This window comes from Pseudophryne corroboree, chromosome 1, assembly GCF_028390025.1.
Source record: "Pseudophryne corroboree isolate aPseCor3 chromosome 1, aPseCor3.hap2, whole genome shotgun sequence".
Lineage (NCBI taxonomy): Eukaryota > Metazoa > Chordata > Amphibia > Anura > Myobatrachidae > Pseudophryne > Pseudophryne corroboree.
In genome coordinates, this window is record NC_086444.1 from 1,137,933,176 (window position 1) to 1,137,960,567 (window position 27,392).

Genomic DNA, 27,392 nt, shown 5'->3' on the forward strand with positions numbered 1-27,392 from the left:
CAGACCATTTTTATAGAAAGCAATTGCATCAGTAATTCATAACTGTCCCTTGGATAGTGAAGTCGTGTCACAGGCATAATCTGGGTGCCAGATGTACTATTCGTGTATGCACAGTTGCATAAAACAACATACTTGGCAGCTACTGTACTGGTCAATGTACTGTACGGGTGATACAAATTCATTTAGAGATGTAAAGACAGGTAACAAAATATGTAAAAAATAAAATTTCTTAAAATAATCATGTCAAGTCTTTGAGTGTAATCAAGACGGATTTCTTTAGACTGCTGAAAACACTACAGGAGGGGGAATGTAATAGGGTGTGAGAATCAGAAAGTGGGAGATTTTGGGAGATTACGCCTATTTTTTTTTAAGCGGCAAGCATTTACATGGTAAAACCAGGTTGATTTTCCCATGTAAATGATTGCCATTTAAAAAATAAACCAGGAGAAATCTCCCCAAATCTCTCACTTTCTGATTCTCACATCCTATCACATCCCCCCCAGATGTTATACAGAAGAGATTGCTGAATGCATCTAAGAGAAATGGCGACCTCTAGTGGATTCACAGCTTAAGTGCTGCAATAGTTGTGTCCTTTCTGAGACACAAAATACTGTGTGCTGTACAGTATATAAAGGTGGATTTATGATGAAACAGAACACTGCTGTTTCCGCTGGTTTTATAATGTCATGTCCTTGATAAACCATCCTCACTGGAACCGCACAAGGTTTTGTCTCTTTAAGATGCTCCTAAGCCACAGTAAGTATCATATACTCCATTATATCTGATTTTACAAACTACACAATTCTGACATTGTAAATGGACACAGCACACATACCCCCTTTCTGTACTGAGCTATTTATTAAAGGCATCAATGAGGCTGACGTGAGCTAAAAATGACACGAGGAAACTGAGAGAAAATCGGTATCATGATCAAGGTGGATGAAATGGGCAAACAGCACATGCTCACCAAGCAACAGTCACAGACTGCAAGGTGGAAGGGTGTAATAACATGTGCGATCACCCATGGGGGTGTGACAACAGCCGCACAACAGAGACGTACAAATATGCAAATAATAACACAATGGATAACAATACAAAGAAACCCCAAAGTAATTATATCTGCAGTGTCTTCCTCTTCCATCTTTATGCAATTGTGTTGCACCCAGCAACCAGTCAGATTCTAGTTATCATTATCATTTGCATTCTAGAAAATGATAGACAGAAACTAATTGGTTTTTATGGGGAACATCACTCATTGTTTTAGTTAAAATACCCCCAGGGTAGACTGGTCAAAGCTGTTGATCACTGACGGCTTTAAATAAAAACGCTGGGTTTTAAACATGGCCAGACTGGCCATTTGGCACTCCTGGTCCTGGCAAACGCCAGAAGGGCTGGTCCGCCACACAGAGAGCGGGGCTGGCCGAGCAACAAATCCTTCTGACTCTCTGCTCGGCTGCCTGTTAGGGATGGCCATCGACCATCGATTATTCAAAATCATCGATGGTTTATGGTCAATGTGGAATGCTTTTGCCATTGATGGAAAAGAACCAGATGGTTTCCCTCCATCGATGGCACAGTCTAAACAAATATATATTTTTTTTGCAGGGTGCAGGGACACGGAGCATAGCTCCGCCCGACACCTGCTAAGCCCCGCTCCCATTTTTGGATTGGCCCGTGGCCCAGCCAGCACCTTTCAGCGGTAGCCATCGAGTGTTGCAGACCACCTCCCTCCGTCTCACCCGCTTCCGGTATACAGGGCATGCCATGGGGCCAGGACCCCCTGTGAGTCATACCTGCTCTGCAGCCCCAGTCCGTCCCTGGTAGTATGTATAGTGTTTTAAAAATGCAAACATAAAGTGTAGGACAAGATGCTACTGTAATCAATATCACATTTTCTACTATTGCTCTACTCCCAATTCTCCAGCATACAGAAACATGATTCCATTAAGTAATTGATTTTAAATTAGTTTTTAATTACCTTCTAATTACTTAATTTAGTCCATATTCTCTCGTTTTGGAATTAAGAGGGGGAAAGCCGAAAGTGGAGCAAGTTATCCAGGGAGAAATATATCATGTGGGGAGACATGGCATCATAATCGGATGGAATCAATGCTTATCATAGAGATTTTGCCTGTAAAGGACATGTTATTATGCCCAGGCATCACAGAACATTGCTAACCGGGCAGCTGCAGCTCCAACTTCCACACTGAGTGGATGTAGGCCTTTAGGGGTCTATTCATGAAGCAGTGAAAAGAGTGGAGAAGTGAGCTTGTTGAGAAGTTGCCTACGGCAACCAATCAGCTGCTCCGTACAATTGTATAGTATGCAAATTATGAATGTTACTTCAATTCTGATTCGTTGCAATAGGTAACTTCTCCACTGGCTCACTTCTCCACACTTTTCACTTCTTCATGAATAGACCCCTTAGTTGGTATCAGCCAAAGGTTCATGGTAACATAACTTATCTATTAGCAGGGAACCAGTGATGTCACTCCGTGCCTCCTATCTCAGTGATGTCACTGGCTCCTGGTGAATGGATAGGCTGCATTATCATGAACGTTGGCTAAGCCAACTAAAATGGCTTAATATAATATATAAAATAAATATAAAAGGGAGACAATAATCCTAACATTTTTAAATGATATACAGGTACTAAACTTCAGTTACTTTATATGTCAGTAAGTGTTAGTGAACACTCAGATGTAGTAAGCGTTGCTGTGTTCTGGAACATATGACAAGTTTTGTTAGCTGGTTAGTCTAGTTTTCACTTTGATAGTACAGAACATATAAATGAGGGCAAACATGGCTTACATGCAAGTCTTTGGCCTTCACTGTCGAACCACGTGAATTAGATGTGGATACATGAGTTAAACATACTGCTGTTGTAATCCTGATTTACAGTGGTCAGTATTGTTATGTTCCAGGGCTACGAGAGATAATCTAAATAAAGCAACGTGGAGTAGACACGAGCGTGGCTGGAAGGAGATGCATAAACCGGCTGGCCCCATGGAACAGTCTCGTCTTAGTCTTCCAAATCAAGAGTGGTAACTACGTTTGGCAGTTCTGGCAGGAGTAAACACGTAACAGAGGCTAGAAAAGCAGCGCCTTCTTCTTCAGGTCATTTCGCTTCCACAGTGCCAGGCGATCAAATTCCTCGATCGTCATCCCAAAGACATGCTGGAAATCCTCCAATGATAAGTGTCTCTTCATGGTACAAAGAAACAGAAGAAAGAGAGGAAAGATAATCACTTTCTCAGTCAGTTTAAGTGAAGTACAACATTTTAAAAGTCCCTTTATTCAGCTCTTTGAGATTGTGCTGGTAGTATCGTGGGTGGAGTGATGACTTGTGTAGTGGGTGGGCGTTTGTGGAGATCTTATGGTGGACATTTCATAATATTGAGTAGGCACTGGCAGGAGAGATCTGGGATCCTTACGGTTGGTAGTGGAACCAGTCACATGATCACTATGATAACAATGGTCTGACACAAGCGTGGTAGGCATAAGTGCCAAACTGCACATGCTCAGAAGAAGAGGCCACACTCAGAGGAGACACGGGGCCTGGGAGGTGACAATAGCATTGTGGGATGCTGTGTTCCCCAGCAACACACGGTTCCACCAATGCATAGGTACAATGGTCCCTGTCACTAAAATCCTGCAGCACGTAGCGAGGTTGAAGTGAGAGCACAGAAGGTGACTGGTGTCAGGACACACTGTGAAACATAGAAGTTCTATTGTGTATATTGTATTAGGAAAATGTGTAGGTGGATCCTGACGCTCATTGCTGGCAGTCTGACCCAGAACAAGAACTATTTGGAAAACTCACTCAACATATAAAATATAGTAATATGCTGGGAATGCTGTTGCGGTGAGATCATACTTGCACAAGTAACCACATCGTATGGTCTTTATTTCCTCTAAAACAGAACTTTGGCAAATACTCTCTATATCCTGTGAAAAGAGAAGTTAGGTCAACGCTGAAGAGTGGTATTAACAAGACTATTTATTAATATATTAATTGGGCCCCATTCTCCATAAATAGGTGTTTTTGCTGGATTACTGCATTACTTAGTATCAGGGCTATTTCAAATAAGACAATGGCCAAAGCAGTACCACAATGTCAAACACAGTTCTACAAAGGCCAATGCAGTCTCACAAAGGCCAATGCTGTACTAAAAGAGTTCCACAACAGCCAAAGCAATGCCACAATGGGAAATGCATTTCCACAATGGCCAATGTAGATCTACAAGGGCCAACATAGTACCACAAAGGTTAATACATTGCCTTATAGGCCTTCCTGTAACAAGGCGAACCATAGAGTTCCCATGTCTGGGTGACCTGCACATCCTGTTGTACACAGCACTGCAGCCTGGTCATTCAGCATCCTTGATGCAAGTCCACTATTTGCTCTATCTACCCATAGCAGAAGCCAGCAGAACTGACGATTACTGGGGAAAGCAGGATCTGCAGTGTAGCCCTACAGTTACTGTATACTAGTAGTTGCAGGGAGAGAGCGTGTTTTATTCAAATCAACTTTAGCGTTTAGTCATTTTAAAAACAGAACCCGATAGTAACTACAATGCATCTTCCTAAGCAGGCCCTATAAGGAATGTACACTGTACTAGGAATAAACTGCAAACAGTAATAAATACAGCAGTAAGTATAATAAACACAAGTGATGTCAGCCATATGTGCGGAATAACGTCATAGAGCTCAGAGCCCGGGATCTAAAGCCTTTGCCGAAGGTGAACGGTATTACTGACATTACTTACTGCGTAGATGGAAAGTCACGGCTTTCTAAGGTCACCCTGGGGATCCCCTTATAGCCCACCTTTAGACTGCCGTATTGATACAGGTGTCATGCAAAGTAACGTGTCTCACACGTGCGCCCTGATCTCGCATTAGTGTTTCCTCATGCCCATGGCTGTTGTATTTGTTATTCATCCCTCTAAATCCAGCACATGCTTGAACCCTCAGAACTCCTCTGAGCAATGTAAATAATGGTCACACCTCATCTAAGGTGCTAAGATCAAACCTAATGCGACATAATCAGAGGCGGCAGCCTGGGTGAAGAATGTTAACCTCACTGTACATATATGTGCTGGAGTGGGGGTGGGTGGGAAGAGGATAGGGGTTATATAGGACTTGTTACCGAGTGCTGTGTATAGGACACATTGCATACAGTGATAGATTAATGATGAATCTATCACTTGTCATTGGGAACTGATTTTGAGGCAATTGGATATGGCCTCTTGGGACAGCTGTTCCAGTACGCAGCTGGGCAATGCCCTAAACCAATACCAACAGTATACACAGCTGGGAAACGAAACAGTACTCACTCATAAGTTGAAAACAAAAAGGACAGTGTATTCAATGTGCATTAAGACATCATGATAACCACCCAACATTTGTTTCAATTGAGATGTGGTCAGGATCCTCGCAGTCGGGATCCCAACATTCAGAAAACCGACAGTGGAATCCCGATGGAAAGTACGGAGGTGGGGTTAGGCACTAGGGGAGGGCTAGGCTGCAGGAGGGCAGGGGTTGGTGTTAGGCTGCAGGGGTTAGGGTTAGCCTGTGGTAGGGGTAAGTTATGGTTAACTGGGATCGTCAGGTTTTTAACCATCGGGATACCGCTGTTGGCTTCCTGACCATTGGGACTGTGGCTGCTGGGATTTCATACCCAACCCATTTCGACGGCCAGATAATTGTACAGTGTATGCGTGCGACCGTTCAGAAAGTATCGCTCGGTCGGACATCTTGGATCATCCAGCATGCCCATCCAATGAGATATTTTGAAGTTGCAAGTCAGCCGCCGGCGATCAGCGGACATTTCCCCTGTTCCTTTACAGCCAAGGAACGGGGAAATGTCTCCTCCTCAGGGGAGGAGCGCAGGCATTGTGTGGCCATATACTGTATGCCCATGATATCTTCTGGGTGCCAGGCTGTCAGATAAAATGTCTTTTGGTCTGACCGTGTATGCACAGATATAGTTATAGGTAACTATGGGAAGGAATTAGGAAAAGTGAGTTCTCTGTGTTTATCTCTGTATAAATAAGTGCCCTGTAACTTTGGAAAGAAAAATTATAAAAATTCACATTCAAATAGATTATTCCCAGCGTAGCTGATGCAAAAAATCCTTGCAATCACTATGGCGCAGGCTTCCTCTGGTGACGCATTTGTGAAATGTCTTATTAAGGCGCGTCTGTCATCTGTCCAGATAGTCTCCAAACATAAGCTTCTTATACAGAGGTACTTTCATCCCTACTGGATGCATGCTTGTCTGACAGTAAAACAGGACACAGCCGTGCATGAGAGCCAGATGTATAAGCAATTTGTATTGTTGTCTTTCTCACACTGGCTTGCTTTCATTTTGTTATTTTTATAATCTCGGCTTAAAAAAATAATCCTGTGAAATCGATATCACTTGCTGAGTAATCGTGTGAGAAACACATTGAAGTGTTTTAGGGAACGACTACCAATTTCATCTAATAAGATTCTCAGCGATGGATATCCAAAAGCGGCATGCTGGGAACATTATAGAAATGGCAAAGCATAAAATAATGTTTTCATTGATTGAGGGGGACATAAAAATAGATCCACCACGTCTGCTTGAGTATAAAAGCATACTTAAAGTGCACCCGTGTCTGCACACAGCGGAGGAAGCCATCTTGTGACTTAAACAATACAGCCTATTATAATTACAAAAATCCACTAACATGATTGGACACACTAGATCACATGACTGTGCAATGTTTCCCAACGACCGCACACCTCCCAGTGTAACCGCACGCCTGATCTACTTCCGTCACCAAAACCTCATCACACAGCCACAGCTGTATCACTCCACAACTGTAAACAACAGCAACACTCACAGAGGCACCGCTTACTGACAGCAGCACATCCCTCAGGGCCTTCTTAAAAGCAGTGTAGGCCCCTCGGCAAAGCAATGCACTGGGGCCCCTACCCATTCCCCAGCGGCAGGGGTGGGAGGTGCTATCAGCAGCAGCTTTGATGTCCTACGGGCAGTAGGAGGTGTTCTATCATCCGCTCAGCATGTAGCACCTGAAGAAGTAATTTCTGCTAATTGCTCCTTCACTGCACAGATGGTGGGAGATGGGGTGGGAAGGAGAACACTAAACTGTAGAAAGGGGCATTGGGTTGAATTAAGGGGCCCCAGTACATGACTTCCAGGGTGGTATGGGGTATTTAATATTGGAGGGGTGGATAGTGGATTGGGCTAAATATTCATCATTTTCCGGTGGGATGGCAGCTTGCTTGACTGCAGATATCTCCAGTTCCTGGAACTAGAATTCTTAGATTTACTTTCAATGGGATAAAATACTAGAGAGTCCCACCTTTCAAGAGGTACTGGGGGCTTGCGGATTAGAGTTCAGGAGCCAGAGAAATCCACCAAAGAAAATACAAAACTGCATAACAGGCATGTGGAGCTGGAGCAGGGACCAGCTGCTGGAAGGCTGATATCTCTGGTTCTGGGCATAGTATAGAGACAAGCTGCCAACCAACAGCAGCACATCCCCGTCTCTGACAGCAGCACATCCCCGCCTCACTGACAACAGCACATTCCCGCCTCACTGACAGCAGCACATCCTCGCCTCACTAACAGCAGCACATTCCCGCCTCACTGACAGCAGCACATCTCTGCCTCACTGACAGCAGCACATCTCTGCCTCACTGACAGCAGCACATCTCTGCCTCACTGACAGCAGCACATCCCCGCCTCGCTGACAGCAGCACATCTCCGCCTTACTGACAGCAGCACATCCCCGCCTCACTGACAGCAGCACATCCCTGCCTCACTGACAGCAGCACATCTCTGCCTCGCTGACAGCAGCGCATCCCCGCCTCGCTGACAGCAGCACATCTCCGCCTTACTGACAGCAGCACATCACTGCCTCACTGACAGCAGCACATCCCTGCCTCACTGACAGCAGCACATCCCCACCTTGCTGACATCAGCACATCCCCGCCTCACTGACAGCAGCGCATCCCTGCCTGATAGCGGCACATCCCCGCCTCACTGACAGCGGCACATCCCCGCCTCACTGACAGCCGCACATCCCCGCCTCCCTGACAGCAGCACATCTCCGCCTCACTGACAGCAGCACATCCCTGCCGCACTGACAGCAGCACATCCCCACCTTGCTGACATCAGCACATCCCCGCCTCACTGACAGCAGCGCATCCCTGCCTGATAGCGGCACATCCCCGCCTCACTGACAGCGGCACATCCCCGCCTCACTGACAGCACCACATCCCCGCCTCACTGACAGCAGCACATCCCCGCCTCCCTGACCACAGCACATCTCTGCCTCACTGACAGCAGCACATCCCCGCCTCACTGACAGCAGCACATCCCCGCCTCACTGGCAGCGGCACATCTCCGCCTAACAGCGGCACATCCCTGCCTCACTGACAGCGACACATCCCCGCCTCACTGGCAGCAGCACATTCCTGCCTCACTGACCGTAGCACATCCCCGCCTCACTGACAGCGTCACATCCCCGCCTCACTGACAGCGGCACATCACCGCCTCACTGACAGCGGCACATCCCCGCCTCACTGACAGCAGCACATTTCCGCCTCACTAACAGCAGCACATCCCCACCTCACTGACAGCAGCACATCACTGCCTCACTAACAGCAGCACATCCCCGCCTCACTGGCAGCAGCACATCTCCGCTTTACTAACAGCGGCACATCCCCGCCTCACTGACAGCAGCACATCCCCGCCTCACTGACAGCAGCACATTCCTGCCTCACTGACCGTAGCATATTCCTGTCTCACTGACAGCAGCACATCCCGCCTCACTGACAGCAGCACATCCCCGCCTCACTGACAGCAGCACATCCCCGCCTCACTGACAGCAGCACATCCCCGCCTCACTGACAGCGGCACATTCCTCCTCACTGACAGCAGCACATCCCCGCCTCACTGACAGCAGCACATCCCTGCCTCACTGACAGCGGCACATCCCCGCCTCACTGACAGCGGCACATCCCCGCCTCACTGGCAGCAGCACATTCCTGCCTCACTGACCATAGCATATTCCTGCCTCACTTACAGCAGCACATTCCCGCCTCACTGACAGCAGCACACCCCTCCCTCACTGACAGTAAGTGTAAATGAAACAACCTATTGTGTACTGTTTTTTTTTTTTTTTATATCTGTACGGTCTGATGGTTGGAATAGTTGCCTTTACATAACAGGACACCAGTTATTATCTCTGTATGGTACTTTGTCACTTATTACCGTAATCAATATGGAGCTAAGAGTGTTGTCTATAGCACAAGTACATTGAGCCACTATACAACAGCAAATGTATTAAGAAGTATCACTGAAACCTGCATGGAAATGATCTTATTACACTGTAATGTACTTTCTTTCTAAATCATTTTAGATGCTTAGCCAAAGAATAGAAATGTTAAGTGCCTGTCTGGTTTTATCCACTTGTGCTTAAAGCGGACCTCTAGGGACAGCGTAATCTATTTGCCCAATTTTAAAGCTGTGAGACTTTTAGGGATTCAGTTTTATTTTCGAATCGGTCCAGATGCCCCTTAAATTTATCCCCACAAAATATTCACAATGAATGGAACGTATAGAGGCCAGCCAGCAAGGATCAATAAATGTTACATCTATGGCCCTATAAGAGTAGCTTACAGGCCACCTGATTCTCATTATTCCTGATCGTTCTAAAAAAAACATTCTGAGAATGATATTACATGTGATTGCGACTTGGGAGCTGAAATTTAATAGTGACCTCTGACCTGTACTAGACTTCACTTCCATTCTGTGCAAGTTTGGGAAGTAGCAGCAATGCCTGATTTGCCTGTATATTCACATTCACCCCCTTTTTCTTTCATTTAGTACTGTAATAAGCCCCAAATACATTATGTCTGTACAGAACTATTCATTACCATATACTGTGGGTGTCCAAATAACGAGGAAATACATTGCTTAGTGTTATATATTCTTTACAAAGCGCAAAAATATTTTTTCTCCACTTGTCAATAGTGTTATAAGTGTCTACGCATATCTCAACTTGTCCTAAAGCACCAGCCGCCACCAAGCATGAGGTCCACAGGGAAACCAGTTCACACTGCATAATGGGGGTAATTCCAAGTTGATCGCAGCAGGAATTTTTTTAGCAATTGGGCAAAACCATGGCCCTCATTCCGAGTTGATCGGTCGCAAGGCGAATTTAGCAGAGTTACACACGCTAAGCCTACGCCTACTGGGAGTGTATCTTAGCTTCTTAAAATTGCGACCGATGTATTCGCAATATTGCGATTACAAACTACTTAGCAGTTTCAGAGTAGCTTCAGACTTACTCTGCCTGTGCGATCAGTTCAGTGCTTGTCGTTCCTGGTTTGACGTCACAAACACACCCAGTGTTCGCCCAGACACTCCTCCGTTTCTCCAGCCACTCCTGCGTTTTTTCCGGAAACGGTAGCGTTTTCATCCACACGCCCATAAAACGCTGTGTTTCCGCCCAGTAACACCCATTTCCTGTCAATCACATTACGATCGCCGGAGCGATGAAAAAGCCGTGAGTAAAAATACTATCTTCATTGTTAAATTACTTGGCGCAGTCGCAGTGCGAATATTGCGCATGCGTACTAAGCGGATTTTCATTGCGATGCGATGAAAAATACCGACCGATCAACTCGGAATGAGGGCCCATGTGCACTGCAGGGGAGGCAGATATAACATGTGCAGAGAGAGATAGATTTGGGTGTGGTGAGTTTAATCTGCAATCGAAATTGCAGTGTAAAAATAAAGCAGCCAGTATTTACCCTGCACAGAAACAAAATAACCCACCCAAATCTAACTCTCTCTGCAAATGTTATATCTGCCCCTCCTGCAGTGCACATGGTTTTGCCCAACTGCTAAAAAATTTCCTGCTGCGATCAACTTGGAATTACCCGCAGTGCTGGGACTGGTTGAAGAAATGAGGATGGCAGTATGCTGTACATTTCTTGTTTGTACTTTAAACAATGCGAGGGACATGAAATCAGCACCAGGAGAGGGAACGGGGCATTTTCTGGGATGTCCCCTCAATCTCATCATTTATTTAAGCCATAAAAAAGGCTAACCAAGTGGTATTTTAAGGGATGGTGGTAAAAAGGTACTAGATTTTTCATGCTGTTAAAGGTTTCCCATCTGTTCACAAACTCTGGGACGTCTACTGGGAGCGGTCAGTGAATGCACACCTTGCAATGTGTTAGGTGGACATTGGGGGTCATTCTGAGTTGTTCGCTCGCTAGCAGTTTTTAGCAGCCGTGCAAACGCTATGCCGCCTCCCACTGGGAGTGTATTTTAGCTTAGCAAAAGTGCGAACGAAAGGATCGCAGAGCGGCTACAATAAAATGTTGTGCAGTTTCAGAGTAGCTTCAGACCTACTCAGCGCTTGCGATGACTTCAGACCATTCAGTTCCTGTTTTGACGTCACGAACACGCCCTGCGTTCGCCCAGCCACGCCTGCGTTTTTCCTGGCACGCCTGCGTTTTTTCGAACACTCCCTGAAAACGGTCAGTTGACACCCAGAAACGCCCTCTTCCTGTCAATCACTCTGCGGCCAGCAGCGCGACTGAAATGCTTAGCTAGACCCTGTGTTAAACGATATCGTTCGTTGTAATAGTACGACGCGCGTGCGCATTGCGCCGCATACGCATTCGCAGAAGTGCCGTTTTTTTGCCTGATCGCTGCGCAGCGACCGAAAACAGCTAGCGATCAACTCGGAATGACCCCCATTGTACAGGCCACAAGTGCATTCATTGTATTGCAACGTGGTTTGTTTCAGGAGCAATTTGCTGCTTTTTTTTGCTCCTTTATTAGATCTGCTCCTAATTGAATCAGACCCTAGTTTTGCTTTATAAATGATATCCTTTAAGTTCTCATACACCGTCACTTAGTGTATGTGAGAATGGTCTCCATTACACTTAGCAAACACGACAGGTTTGGAAATTATGCCTTTCCAGTTTGTTGAATCTCTATCATTTCAGAAACTGCTGGCTTGTGCAGAACAGCGATGGGAAATACCTAGTCACTAAAGCTGTACCCGTTTTATATGGCGACAGTATATTCCTGAGCCGTCACTCGCTGTCCGGAGTGCAGCTCCCAAACAGATTATACCTGGCTGCCGGAGAGTGCTTGGGACCAAACAAAGCTGCATCCAGGCATTTGTGGCAACTGTGCCATTTTCTCGTAGATCAGCACGTGTGCAGTATACTCTGCGCATGTGCAGGTCTCCGGAAACATGGCGCCCGCCATGATTTGGAGACCAGTTTTGCCACCGCGCATGCGCAGTGGCCATTTTGTCGGCGATTTCTGCCGCGATTGCAGCGCCCGACGCTGGACTGCGGAAAGGTAGAGAAAGCAGTAACAGGGTATCGGAGCATAACTACGATATTCAACTGTAGTACTGTACACAGATAAGGGGTCACTGATCTCATGTACAGACACACAAGAGAGCCACGTTACCTCTAGTCTGGTTCTATCCACGTCTTTTGGAAGCTTCACTCTCAGTTGGTTTGTTACAATCAGCATTTCGTAGGGGTAGGTCTAGGATGGAGGAACAGAGGAGAGAGCTCAGAACAGTGTGCACTGCGCGTAATGATGAAACGGAATGTAAACTGTACATACTTGACTCCATAGTGTCACATACAACACACAGTAGTATATGGGAAGGAGAACAGAAAGATATTGACAGTGTAACCTTGTACAGGAGAGGTGCATTGCTGCAGTCTGTCTGCGCTGGTCTCACACTTCTTACCTTGTATTCTGTGGAGAGAACACACAGTGTTTATATGGGCCTGCACGCGCAAAGTGAGAAAAGAGAGGACATCTAGGCAGGGAAATGTGCACGTAGATCACTATCATTATTATGTATAAGGTGCCACAAACTGTATGCAGCGCCGTGCAGGAAACACAGAGAAAACAGTAACAGGTATCGGAGCACAACTACGATATTCATATCAAAGCATAAGTACACAGTAAACATACTGAATAACACACCATAGACTGGGCAGAGCAAAGATAACATACCATAGACTGGGCAGAGCAAAGATAGCATACCATAGACTGGGCAGAGCAAAGATAACATACCATAGACTGGGCAGAGCAAAGATAACACACCATAGACTGGGCAGAGCAAAGATAGCATACCATAGACTGGGCAGAGCAAAGATAGCATACCATAGACTGGGCAGAGCAAAGATAGCATACCATAGACTGGGCAGAGCAAAGATAACACACCATAGACTGGGCAGAGCAAAGATAACACACCATAGACTGGGCAGAGCAAAGATAGCATACCATAGACTGGGCAGAGCAAAGATAGCATACCATAGACTGGGCAGAGCAAAGATAGCATACCATAGACTGGGCAGAGCAAAGATAACACACCATAGACTGGGCAGAGCAAAGATAACACACCATAGACTGGGCAGAGCAAAGATAACACACCATAGACTGGGCAGAGCAAAGATAGCATACCATAGACTGGGCAGAGCAAAGATAGCATACCATAGACTGGGCAGAGCAAAGATAGCATACCATAGACTGGGCAGAGCAAAGATAACACACCATAGACTGGGCAGAGCAAAGATAACACACCATAGATGGGGTAGAACAGATTGTGGTTGCTGGGGTAGGGCAACTCGCTGAAGCTAGCAGGAGCATAGAAAGGGGAGCAATCCTTGTACCCAACATATGGCCTATCAAACAGAGGGGCAGATGTATTAAGCCTGGAGAAGTGATAAAGCAGTGATAAGTGGAAGATGATAAAGCACCAGCCAATCAGCTCCTAACTGTCAATTTACATATTGGAGCTGATTGGTTGGTGCGTTATAACCTTGCACTTATCACTGCTTTATCACTTCTCCAGGCTAAATACATCAGCACCATGTCGGAATCACTGCATGGGAGAAAGAGACAAGGGGGCAGAGCACTGGTGACAAGGATAGTGCAAGGGAGGTACAAGAGAGTGGAGGGCCCTGCCCGTACTTACAGTACATGCACTGGAATGCATGGTGGATGCATATCAATGGCCAACAGATATTAGATACTGCATGTAGAAACTTATTTACATGGTGCCGCAAAACATATAAAGTATCTTTCAGCATGTACAGTAAGACAATAAACTGAGAGCAACAACAACTTCAGATGTTAGAAAATAATAGGAGACAAGTTTCTAACCTAAGGAGCTAACAATCTATTTAGGTAGCATATACCCTAAGGATGCCGGGATCACCGCCGTGAATACTGAATATAGATAGATGTCATGTATTAGCCTGAGGGCAGCCCAGTTGCTTGGGGAGAGCTTGTAACAGTGTATCCTCACCTATTCCTTTTGCCCTGGTAATATGAGTTAAGACTTTCAGTGGGAAATGAAATACTGTCAATGAAAAATTTTGGGTGGAAAGAAATGGGAGTGTTTTTGAAAACCACAGCACATGGGAACCCTACAAAGCAGATGTCTCTCTAGAAATATAAAATGTATGATCTGTAAGAGGTGGATGAAGTGAACCCACCTCTTACGTGGACAATGATGGTGAGTGTACCAGGATTGTAGTGCTGCTCAATGCGGGACAAGGTGCTCTCGGCCAATACTGCGAAGGAAAATATGTTTTGCCCAGAATGTAACAAAGAGAGTGAAGTGGCAAAGGTAACCCACAGGCAGTGCTGAGATCTCAGTGAGCTCACCATCAGGTATGGGGCCAAATTTAGTTGTGTCCAAATGTATCAGTAGATGGGGTGGGTAATGTGGACACAGCACCAGTGCCAGGAATGATATACTGGACATTTTTTTTTATAAGGTGGGAATGTTTTAAACATGTACACCAGCTACCTTGCTCTGTCCTGCCCATGAACTGAAAGTACGGGATCTATTCAGGTGCCTTCATGCCACCTCTGTGCCCTTGAACAAACGCGGGAACTAGTGTAAGTGGAGGAGGAGTACGTGTATACCTAACAAGAGCGGGTGCGCCACAATCTGCATTATGGGCATTTACCATCCTTGCCTGGAACTCTGACACTGCCCCCTTTTGGTATAAGGAGGGAACTAACCTAGCACTAAGTGTTAGGGGATTGAGTTAGAGTTTGGTGGATTTGGCTCTTGGCTTGCAATATTCCATGGTCTGATATACTGTGTAATTACTGTGGAGTGTTTTCTGGACTTTGCCTTGCTTAATCTCTACAGAACTTACTTTCCTTTGTTATGTTTCTGGAAACTGATGCACATGTCAGTGTAGTTTACAGGAATACAACCATAGGTGTAACGATAGTGGGTGCAAAGGGTGCCATTGCTTTGGGGCCCAGAGACTTAGGGGGCCTGGACCCAGGTTATAGTTGCATACCAATTTCTCAGATCCATTGCCCAGCCTGAATTGTGTGATATTACATTTTCAGTGAGAGGAGTGTGTAGTGGATGTTATAATGGTAAGAGGGCACTGTAATGTGGCACAATATGAACTGGAGAACACTGTAATGTGTCTTAATCTGATCTGCTCATTGTAATGTGGGGGGCACTATAATGTTACATAATAAGACCTGGGGCACTTTAATGTGGCACAATATGAAATGGAGGCACTATAGTGTGGCATAATTTGAAGTGGAGGCACTGGTGTTTCTATAATGGGTGCAATGTGTTTGGTGCACACAGGCCCCTGGGTCCAGGGGGGCCCACACCGCATACATTGCACCCATTTTAATACTTACCTTTCTGGAGTCCAGCAGTGGAAATGGCCGCCAAAATGGCCGCCGTGCATGCACGGTGGCCAAATTGGTCTCCGGATCATGGAGGGCGCCATGTTTCCGGAGACCTGCACATGTGTAGTAGACTCTGGCACAATGCCGGAGTCTACAGCGCCGTACAGAGGAGAGGGACCACCTCCTCTGTTGAAATGCCCCGGCGTGGAGGAAACTGTAATGTGGCACCACATGAACAGGGTGCACTGTAATATGACATAATATGCCCTGGGGACACTGTATGTTATAATGTGAAGTGAGGATACTGTGTGGCATAATGTGTACTGGCAGCCCTATACTGTGACATCATGTAAACTAGGGAACTACAATAGTTCATAAAATAAACTAGGGCACTACTAATGTTCAGAAAATGAACTAGGGCACTACTATGGGGCATACAATTAATAACCACTGCAGAGAGGTGTCTCTCTAGAAGCATTGGGACAAGGGCCACTTCAATATGTTGCTATGGGGCCCACAAAGATCTGGTTACGCTCCTGAACACTCCCCTCCAATATCTCCGTATTCAGGTGCACAGAATGTGTTACACAGAGCTACGTTGTGTAATGTAGCTACGCTATAGTCACCTATCTCCAGATAGGAAACATGTTGTATAGGGATCTAGCTGTGTCTGTAAATAGCTGAGCTTGGAGTGTGGCTCTGATAGTCAAGGTCTGCACAGGAAATAATACAAGCTGCACAAACTGTGAGTTGGGATTCCATTGGGGGGTCCCAGAATCATTTTGTCATATGCTTTAAATTGCTAATCACCTCGTTTGGGGTCTTCAACACTTAGGGCACCATCACATCAATGACCGACATGATTTTTACAAACTCTTTGGCAGTGAAAAGTCTATTTACTATGAAATCTAATTATATTTGTGCTACCCAGCTCACCATTGTTAAAGTACTGTATTTCTACATGTACATACTTCCTAACTGCCCCAGTTTAGGAGAGATAGTCCTGATTTTAGGAGACTGTCCCAAAATTTGGATTCCAGACACCACTAGCTCTTGTTTGTTAGTAAAGTCATTGCATTCAGGGCTGTCTTTTCATATGGGCTCAATGGGCTCTTGCTCAAGGGCCCCAGGAGTAAAAGGGCACTAGGCTGATAGCTGAGGGGTACCAGGTTTTTTTAAATCGGCCCTGAGGAACCGGAGATATCCGACTTCAAAGCAGTGGTCCCCATTCAAGCCTGTTAATTGCTCTTCCCAGCCAGATATCTCAAGTTCTGTCTGACATAGAGTTTTTCTGAGGGTATATTCCAAAAGCTGTGACTCTCCTCTTTTGGTGAACACTGGCAGCTTGTCTCTACTATGCCCAGAACCAGAGATATCAGCTTTCAAGCAGCTGGTCCCTGCTCCAGCTCCACACGCCTGGTATGCAGTTTTATATTTTCGTTCGTGGATTGCTCGGGTTCCTGAACTCTGATCCCCAAATCCCCAGTACCTCCTGAAAGGTGGGAACGCTCTAGTTTTTTTCTATCCCATTAAAGCTAGGAAATCTATTTCCAGGAACTGGAGATATCTGCAGTAAAGCAAGCTGCCCTCCCACCAGAAAATTATGAATATTAAGACCACTCCACTATTGACCCCTCCCCTGTGTATTAAACACCCCCTACCACCCTGGAAGTCACATACCCTGGCCCTACATTCAGCCCAATATCCCCTTCTATAGTTTAGTGTTCTCCTTTCTGCCCCATCTGTGCAGGGTAGCGTCTAGTTTCTCTTCGTGCTAAGGACTTTTCCCATAACCCCCTGGATCCATGTCACAATCTATTTGGAATAGTAAAGTGTGGCGAGCGAAGCGAGACACCGTGACTGATGCGTGGCGAGCGTCCAATACTGCATAGGAAAAAAACAAACCCCCAAGCGAATGGAGAACAAAGCAGACATTTAGGAGCTGTAAGGGCGGAAGTTCTCTCCTGCCCTCTCGTTTTGTCACGTCCAGGTCCTTAGCATGAAGAGAACATAGACACAACCATCTGTGCAGTAAAGGAGTAATTAGCAGAAATTATTTCTCCAGGTCCTACATGCTGAGCGAAAGATAGAACACCCCCTACCACCTGCGGGACATCAAAGCTGCCGCTGATAGCACCCCTACCCCTACCGCTGATGGGTGGGTAGGGAGCCCGGTACACTGCTGTGCCCAGGGGCCTACACTGCTGTTAAGACGGCCCTGATTGCATTTTAAGTTTTGTGAATAAACACGATCGGAGGTTGCTGGGTTTTATAAATCAATGCTTAGTAAATAAACCACCTGGAGTACATAAGACTCCCTGAATCTCATGAACACTAGGGAACTAATCTTTTGGGATGGTCTATTTCTTCTCACATCCCACCGAAAAACTTAATTTTCTGTTTGGGTTGAGCTATTTTCTGAAGGGGATGGTCATACTCCTTAAATATGTTGTCCTGCATAACAATGCTTTTGAAACAAATCTTAGATCACATAGGGATTGATGTATGAAGCAGTGAAAAGAACGGAGAAGTAAGCCAGTGGAGAAGTTTCCCATGGCAACCAATCAGCTTGTACCTGTCATTTTATAGAACGTACTTGATAAATGCTACCGCTTAGGTAGTTGCTATGGTCAAGTTCTCCACTGTTACACTTATCCACTGTTTTTACAAACATTTGACTCTCGCCCTAAGTGTCTTTAAAAGCATAAAAAATAAGAATTTACTTACCGATAATTCTATTTCTCGGAGTCCGTAGTGGATGCTGGGGTTCCTGAAAGGACCATGGGGAATAGCGGCTCCGCAGGAGACAGGGCACAAAAAAGTAAAGCTTTACTAGGTCAGGTGGTGTGCACTGGCTCCTCCCCCTATGACCCTCCTCCAGACTCCAGTTAGGTACTGTGCCCGGACGAGCATACACAATAAGGGAGGCATTTTGAATCCCGGGTAAGACTCATACCAGCCACACCAATCACACCGTACAACTTGTGATCTAAACCCAGTTAACAGTATGACAACAGAAAGGGCCTCTTAAAGATGGCTCCTTAACAATAACCCGAATTAGTTAACAATAACTATGTACAAGTATTGCAGATAATCCGCACTTGGGATGGGCGCCCAGCATCCACTACGGACTCCGAGAAATAGAATTATCGGTAAGTAAATTCTTATTTTCTCTATCGTCCTAAGTGGATGCTGGGGTTCCTGAAAGGACCATGGGGATTATACCAAAGCTCCCAAACGGGCGGGAGAGTGCGGATGACTCTGCAGCACCGAATGAGAGAACTCCAGGTCCTCCTTTGCCAGGGTATCAAATTTGTAAAATTTTACAAACGTGTTCTCCCCCGACCACGTAGCTGCTCGGCAGAGTTGTAACGCCGAGACCCCTCGGGCAGCCGCCCAAGATGAGCCCACCTTCCTTGTGTAGTGGGCTTTTACAGTTTTAGGCTGTGGCAGGCCTGCCACAGAATGTGCAAGTTGAATTGTGTTACAAATCCAACGAGCAATCGACTGCTTAGAAGCAGGTGCGCCCAACTTGTTGGGTGCATACAATATAAACAGCGAGTCAGATTTTCTGACTCCAGCCGTCCTTGCAATGTATATTTTTAAGGCTCTGACAACGTCCAACAACTTGGAGTCCTCCAAGTCGCTAGTGGCCGCAGGCACCACAATAGGTTGGTTCAGATGAAATGCTGATACCACTTTAGGGAGAAAATGCGGACGAGTCCGCAGTTCTGCCCTATCCGAATGGAAGATTAGATAAGGACTTTTATAAGATAAAGCCGCCAATTCAGATACTCTCCTGGCAGAGGCCAGGGCTAGTAACATAGTCACTTTCAATGTGAGATATTTCAAATCCACCTTTTTCAATGGTTCAAACCAATGGGATTTGAGGAAATCTAAAACTACATTTAGATCCCACGGTGCCACCGGAGGCACCACAGGAGGCTGTATATGCAGTACTCCCTTGACAAAAGTCTGGACCTCAGGGACAGAGGCCAATTCTTTTTGGAAGAATATTGACAGGGCCGAAATTTGAACCTTAATGGATCCCAATTTGAGACCCATAGATAATCCTGATTGCAGGAAATGTAGGAAACGACCCAGTTGGAATTCCTCCGTCGGAACCCTCCGATCCTCGCACCACGCTACATATTTTCGCCAAATGCGGTGATAATGTTTCACGGTGACTTCCTTCCGTGCCTTAATCAAGGTAGGAATGACTTCTTCTGGAATGCCTTTCCCTTTTAGGATCTGGCGTTCAACCGCCATGCCGTCAAACGCAGCCGCGGTAAGTCTTGAAAAAGACAGGGACCCTGCTGTAGCAGGTCCCTTCTCAGAGGTAGAGGCCACGGTTCGTCCGTGAGCATCTCTTGAAGTTCCGGATACCAAGTCCTTCTCGGCCAATCCGGAACCACTAGTATTGTTCTTACTCTTCTTTGCCGTATGATCTTCAATACCTTTGGTATGAGCGGCAGAGGAGGAAACACATACACTGACTGGTACACCCAAGGAGTTACCAGTGCGTCCACAGCTATTGCCTGTGGATCTCTTGACCTGGCGCAATATTTGTCCAGTTTCTTGTTGAGGCGAGACGCCATCATGTCTACAATTGGTCTTTCCCAACGGTCTATTAACATGTTGAAGACTTCTGGATGTAGACCCCACTCTCCCGGATGAAGATCGTGTCTGCTGAGGAAGTCTGCTTCCCAGTTGTCCACGCCCGGGATGAACACTGCTGACAGTGCTATCACGTGATTCTCCGCCCAGCGAAGAATCTTGGCAGCTTCTGCCATTGCACTCCTGCTTCTTGTGCCGCCCTGCCTGTTTACATGGGCGACCGCCGTGATGTTGTCCGACTGAATCAACACCGGCTTTCCTTGCAGGAGAAGTTCCGCCTGGCTTAGAGCATTGTAGATTGCTCTTAGTTCCAGAATGTTTATGTGAAGAGACTTTTCCAGACTCGTCCATACTCCCTGGAAGTTTCTTCCTTGTGTGACTGCTCCCCAGCCTCTCAGGCTGGCGTCCGTGGTCACCAGGATCCAATCCTGAATGCCGAATCTGCGGCCTTCTAATAGGTGAGCCTTCTGCAACCACCACAGAAGTGACACCCTTGTCTTTGGTGACAGGGTTATTCGCAGGTGCATCTGCAGATGCGACCCTGACCATTTGTCCAACAGATCCCTTTGGAATATTCTTGCATGGAATCTGCCGAATGGAATTGCTTCGTAAGAAGCCACCATTTTTCCCAGGACTCTTGTGCATTGATGTACTGACACTTTTCCTGGTTTTAGGAGGTTCCTGACCAGATCGGATAACTCCTTGGCTTTTTCCTCTGGAAGGAAAACCTTTTTCTGAACCGTGTCCAGAATCATTCCTAGGAACAGCAGACGAGTTGTCGGGATTAAATGGGATTTTGGAATATTCAGAATCCACCCGTGTTGTCTTAGCACCTCTTGAGATAGTGCTAAAGCTGTCTCCAGCTGTTCTCTGGACCTTGCCCTTATTAGGAGATCGTCCAAGTATGGGATAACTAATACGCCTTTTCTTCGAAGAAGAATCATCATCTCGGCCATTACCTTGGTAAAGACCCGAGGCGCCGTGGACAATCCGAACGGCAGCGTCTGAAACTGATAGTGACAGTTTTGAACAATGAACCTGAGGTACCCCTGGTGTGCGGGGTAAATCGGAACGTGTAGATACGCATCCTTGATGTCCAAGGATACCATAAAGTCCCCTTCTTCCAGGTTCGCTATCACTGCTCTGAGTGACTCCATCTTGAACTTGAACTTTTTTATGTAGAGGTTCAAGGACTTCAGATTTAGAATAGGCCTTACCGAGCCATCCGGCTTTGGTACCACAAATAGAGTGGAATAATACCCCTTTCCTTGTTGTAATAGGGGTACTTTGACTATCACCTGCTGAGCGTACAGCTTGTGAATGGCTTCCAACACCCTCTCCCTTTCGGAAGAGACGGTTGGTAAGGCAGACTTCAGGAAACGATGAGGAGGATCCGTCTCTAATTCCAACCTGTACCCCTGAGATATTATCTGCAGGATCCAGGGGTCTACCTGCGAGTGAGCCCACTGCGCGCTGTAATTTTTGAGACGGCCCCCCACTGTCCCCGAGTCCGCTTGAGAGGCCCCAGCGTCATGCTGAGGTTTTTGCAGGAGCCGGGGAGGGCTTCTGTTCCTGGGAAGGAGCTGCCTGTTGGTGTCTCTTCCCTCTTCCTCTGCCTCGTGGCAGGTACGACAAGCCCTTTGCTCTCTTATTTTTGTAGGAGCGAAAAGGCTGTGGTTGAAAGGTCGGTGCCTTTCTCTGTTGGGGAGTGACTTGAGGTAAAAAAGTGGATTTCCCGGCAGTAGCCGTGGCCACCAAGTCTGATAGACCAACTCCAAATAACTCCTCCCCTTTATACGGCAAAACCTCCATGTGACGTTTTGAATCCGCATCGCCTGTCCACTGTCGTGTCCATAAGGCTCTTCTGGCTGAAATGGACATAGCACTCACCCGAGATGCCAGTGTGCAAATATCCCTCTGTGCATCACGCATATAGATAAATGCATCCTTTATTTGTTCTAACGACAGTAAAACATTGTCCCTATCTAGGGTATCAATATTTTCAATCAGGGATTCTGACCAAACTACTCCAGCACTGCACATCCAGGCAGTTGCTATAGCTGGTCGTAGTATAACACCTGCATGTGTGTATATATTCTTTTGAATAACTTCCATCTTTCTATCTGATGGATCCTTAAGTGCGGCCGTCTCAGGAGAGGGTAACGCCACTTGTTTGGATAAGCGTGTGAGCGCCTTGTCCACCTTAGGGGGTGTTTCCCAGCGCGCCCTAACCTCTGGCGGGAAAGGGTATAATGCCAATAACTTTTTTGAAATTATCAACTTTTTATCAGGAGCAACCCACGCTTCATCACACACGTCATTTAATTCTTCTGATTCAGGAAAAACTGTTTGTAGTTTTTTCACACCATACATAATACCCTGTTTTACGGTATCTGTAGTATCAGCTAAATGTAACGTCTCCTTCATTGCCAAAATCATATAACGTGTGGCCCTACTGGAAAATACGTTTGAATTTCTACCGTCGTCACTGGAATCAGTGCCCGTGTCTGGGTCTGTGTCGACCGACTGAGGCAAAGGGCGTTTTACAGCCCCTGACGGTGTTTGAGGCGCCTGGACAGGCATTAATTGATTGTCCGGCCGCCTCATGTCCTCAACTGACTGTTTAAGGGAAGATAAACCATCACGTAATTCCACAAATAAAGGCATCCATTCTGGTGTCGACCCCCTGGGGGGTGACATCTGCATATTTGGCAATTGCTCCGCCTCCACACCAATATCGTCCTCATACATGTCGACACCACGTACCGACACACACCGCAAACTCACAGGGAATGCTCTAATGAAGACAGGACCCACTAGCCCTTTTGGGGAGACAGAGGGAGAGTCTGCCAGCACACACCACAAAGCGCTATATATACAAGGGATATCCTTATATTAAGTGCTCCCTTATAGCTGCTTTAATATATATATATATAGCCATTAATGTGCCCCCCCTCTCTGTTTTACCCTGTTTCTGTAGTGCAGTGCAGGGGAGAGACCTGGGAGCCGTTCTGACCAGCGGAGCTGTGACAGAAAATGGCGCCGTGTGCTGAGGAGATAGGCCCCGCCCCTTTTTCGGCGGGTTCTTCTCCCGCTATTTTTCCAGTCAGGCAGGGGTTAAATATCTCCATATAGCCCCTATGGGCTATATGTGAGGTATTTTTAGCCTTGTATAAGGTTTATATTTGCCTCTCAGAGCGCCCCCCCCCAGCGCTCTGCACCCTCAGTGACTGCCCAGTGAAGTGTGCTGAGAGGAAAATGGCGCACAGCTGCAGTGCTGTGCGCTACCTTATGAAGACTGAGGAGTCTTCAGCCGCCGGTTTCCGGACCTCTTCACGCTTCAGCATCTGCAAGGGGGTCGGCGGCGCGGCTCCGGGACCGGACTCCACGGCTGGGCCTGTGTTCGATCCCTCTGGAGCTAATGGTGTCCAGTAGCCAAGCAGCAAATCCACTCTGCATGCAGGTGAGTTTACTACTTTCCCCCTAAGTCCCACGTTGCAGTGATCCTGTTGCCAGCAGGACTCACTGTAAAGAAAAAAACCTAAACTAAACTTTCTCTAAGCAGCTCTTTAGGAGAGCCACCTAGATTGCACCCTTCTCGTTCGGGCACAAAATCTAACTGGAGTCTGGAGGAGGGTCATAGGGGGAGGAGCCAGTGCACACCACCTGACCTAGTAAAGCTTTACTTTTTTGTGCCCTGTCTCCTGCGGAGCCGCTATTCCCCATGGTCCTTTCAGGAACCCCAGCATCCACTTAGGACGATAGAGAAATGCAAATACTACTAATAAGAAAAAACACACTCCAATAAATGTTATGGATAACACAGAACAAAATATACAACGCAGCAATGTTTTATATGTACTCTGCACTCATTTACTTTAAAAGCCTGTGTCTTTACAAACAAAAAAATAACACACCTTAAAAAAATAGCAGCAGATCTCTGAGGCCCAAGTCAGACATATTTTGCAAACAATTTTTTTTCCACAATACTCTCTTTTACAGATTTCCCCTAGAGGTATCGTTTTGTTGTAATGCTCAATCTTCCCCCCGGTGGTCACAAATTCCAGCTAGTACAACGCCTTTGGCTGATTAATGGGGTCTATATCTGTGCTGAGTACTAACGCCACGGCCAGCCCACAACTAATTTAAAGACATACGGCAGATTCATGTTTGTAAGTAAAGCAACTGAGCAATACCCTGCTGCACTGCAAGTGGGGCAGATGTAACATGTGCAGAGAGATTACATTTGGGTGGGGTGTGTTCAAGCTGGAATCTAAATTGCAGAGTAAAAAATAAGATTTTACTTACCGGTAAATCTATTTCTCGTAGTCCGTAGTGGATGCTGGGTACTCCGTAAGGACCATGGGGAATAGCGGGCTCCGCAGGAGACTGGGCACTCTAAAGAAAGATTTAGTACTATCTGGTGTGCACTGGCTCCTCCCTCTATGCCCCTCCTCCAGACCTCAGTTAAGGAAACTGTGCCCGGAAGAGCTGACATTACAAGGAAAGGATTTTGGAATCCAGGGTAAGACTCATACCAGCCACACCAATCACACCGTATAACTCGTGATAAACTTACCCAGTTAACAGTATGAACAATAACAGAGCATCAGATAAACCCTGATGCAACCATAACATAACCCTTATTTAAGCAATAACTATATACAAGCATTGCAGAAAAAGTCCGCACTTGGGACGGGCGCCTGCATCCACTACGGACTACGAGAAATAGATTTACCGGTAAGTAAAATCTTATTTTCTCTAACGTCCTAGTGGATGCTGGGGACTCCGTAAGGACCATGGGGATTATACCAAAGCTCCCAAACGGGCGGGAGAGTGCGGATGACTCTGCAGCACCGAATGGGCAAACACAAGGTCCTCCTCAGCCAGGGTATCAAACATGTAGAATTTTGCAAATGTGTTTGAACCCGACCAAGTAGCAGCTCGGCAAAGCTGTAATGCCGAGACCCCTCGGGCAGCCGCCCAAGAAGAGCCCACCTTCCTTGTGGAATGGGCTTTCACTGATTTTGGATGCGGCAATCCAGCCGCAGAATGAGCCTGCTGAATCGTGTTACAGATTCAGCGAGCAATAGCTTGCTTTGAAGCAGGAGCACCCACTTTGTTGGATGCATACAGGATAAACAGCGAGTCAGTCTTCCTGACCCCAGCCGTTCTGGTTACATAATTCTTCAAAGCCCGGACTACGTCAAGCAACTTGGAATCTTCCAAGACACAAGTAGCCGCAGGCACCACTATAGGTTGGTTCAAATGAAAAGATGACATCACCTTTTGCAGAAATTGCGGACGAGTCCGCAATTCTGTCCTGTCCATCTGGAAAACCAGATAGGGGCTTTTACATGACAAAGCCGCCAATTCTGACACACGCCTAGCCGGAGCTAAGGCCAACAGCATGACCACCTTCCACGTGAGATACTTTAGCTCCACAGTCTTAAATGGCTCAAACCAGTGGGATTTCAGGAAACCCAACACCACGTTAAGATCCCAAAGTGCCACTGGTGGCACAAAAGGGCGCTGAATATGCAGCACTCCCTTAACAAACGTCTGAACCTCAGGCAGTGAAGCCAGTTCTCTGTGAAAGAAAATGGATAGGGCCGAAATCTGGACCTGTATGGACCCTAATTTTAGGCCCATAGTCACTCCTGACAGTAGGAAGTGCAGGAATCGACCCAGCTGGAATTCTTCTGTAGGGCCTTCCTGGCCTCACACCAAGCACATATTTTCGCCATATACGGTGATAATGCTTTGCTGTCACGTCCTTCCTAGCCTTGCAGCGTAGGAATAACTGCATCCGGAATGCCTTTGTCCGCTAGGATCCCGGTGTTCAACCGCCATGCCGTCAAACGCAGCCGCGGTAAGTCTTGGAATAGACAGGGCCCTTGTTGCAACAGGTCCTGTCTGAGAAGCAGAGGCCATGGGTCCTCTGTGAGCATTTCTTGCAGTTCCGGGTACCAAGTCCTTCATGGCCAATCCGGAACAATGAGTATTGTTCTCACTCCTCTTTTTCTTACAATTCTCAGCACCTTTGGTATGAGAGGAAGAGGAGGAAACACATAGACCGACTGGAACACCCATGGTGTTACTAGTGCGTCCACAGCTATCGCCTGAGGGTCCCTTGACCTGGCGCAATACCATTTTAGCTTTTTGTCGAGGCGGGACGCCATCATGTCCACCTGTGGCAGTTCCCGTCGATTTGCAATCTGCGTGAAGACTTCTTGGTGAAGTCCCCACTCTCCCGGGTGGAGGTCGTGCCTGCTGAGGAAGTCTGCTTCCCAGTTGTCCCCTCCCGGAATGAACACTGCTGACAGTGTGCTTACGTGATTCTCCGCCCAGCGAAGAACTCTGGTGGCTTCTACCATCGCCACCCTGCTCCTTGTGCCGCCTTGGCGGATTACATGAGCCACTGCGGTGATATTGTCTGACTAAATCAGAACCGGTTGGTCGCGAAGCAGGGTCTCCGCTTGACTTAGGGCGTTGTATATGGCCCTTAGTTCCAGGATATTGATGTGAAGGCAAGTCTCCTGCCTTGACCACAGCCCTTGGAAATTTCTTCCCTGTGTGACTGCCCCCCACCCTCGGAGGCTTGCATCCGTGCTCACCAGGACCCAGTCCTGAATGCCGAATCTGCGACCTTCGAGAAGGTGAGCACTCTGCAGTCACCACAGGAGAGACACCCTTGCTCTGGGGGATAGGGTGATTAACCGATGCATCCGAATATGTGATCCGGACCACTTGTACAGAAAGTCCCATTGGAAGTTATGGAACCTGCCGAAGGGAATGTCCTCGTATGATGCCACCCTCCTTCCCAGGACTCGAGTGCAGTGATGCACTGACACCTGTTTTAGTTTTAATAGATTCCTGACCAGTGTCACGAGCTCCTGAGCTCTCTCTATCGGGAGATCAACATTTTTCTGGTCTGTGTCTAGGATCATGCCTAGGAGAGGCAGATGAGCTGTAAGAACCAACTGCGACTTTGGAATATATAGAATCCAGCCGTGTTGCCGTTTCACTTCCAGAGAAAGTGATA

The 27,392-nt window shown here is 46.8% G+C and overlaps 1 protein-coding gene across 8 annotated transcripts in view; it reads right to left on the bottom strand.

Moving 5' to 3' along the window:
* Window positions 1-839: 839 nt before the first annotated feature.
* The window catches only part of ABLIM2 (actin binding LIM protein family member 2), a 342,851-nt gene continuing 316,298 nt past the window's right edge, over window positions 840-27,392 (bottom strand). For all 8 annotated transcript variants that reach the window (XM_063924017.1, XM_063924051.1, XM_063924068.1 and 5 more), the window contains 3 exons: window positions 12,738-12,802; window positions 12,503-12,583; window positions 840-3,204 (listed from right to left, as the gene is read on the bottom strand). In XM_063924017.1, the coding sequence (XP_063780087.1) occupies window positions 3,091-3,204; window positions 12,503-12,583; window positions 12,738-12,802 (260 nt within the window). In that variant the 3' untranslated portion in view covers window positions 840-3,090. The remainder of the gene's footprint in view (window positions 3,205-12,502; window positions 12,584-12,737; window positions 12,803-27,392) is intronic.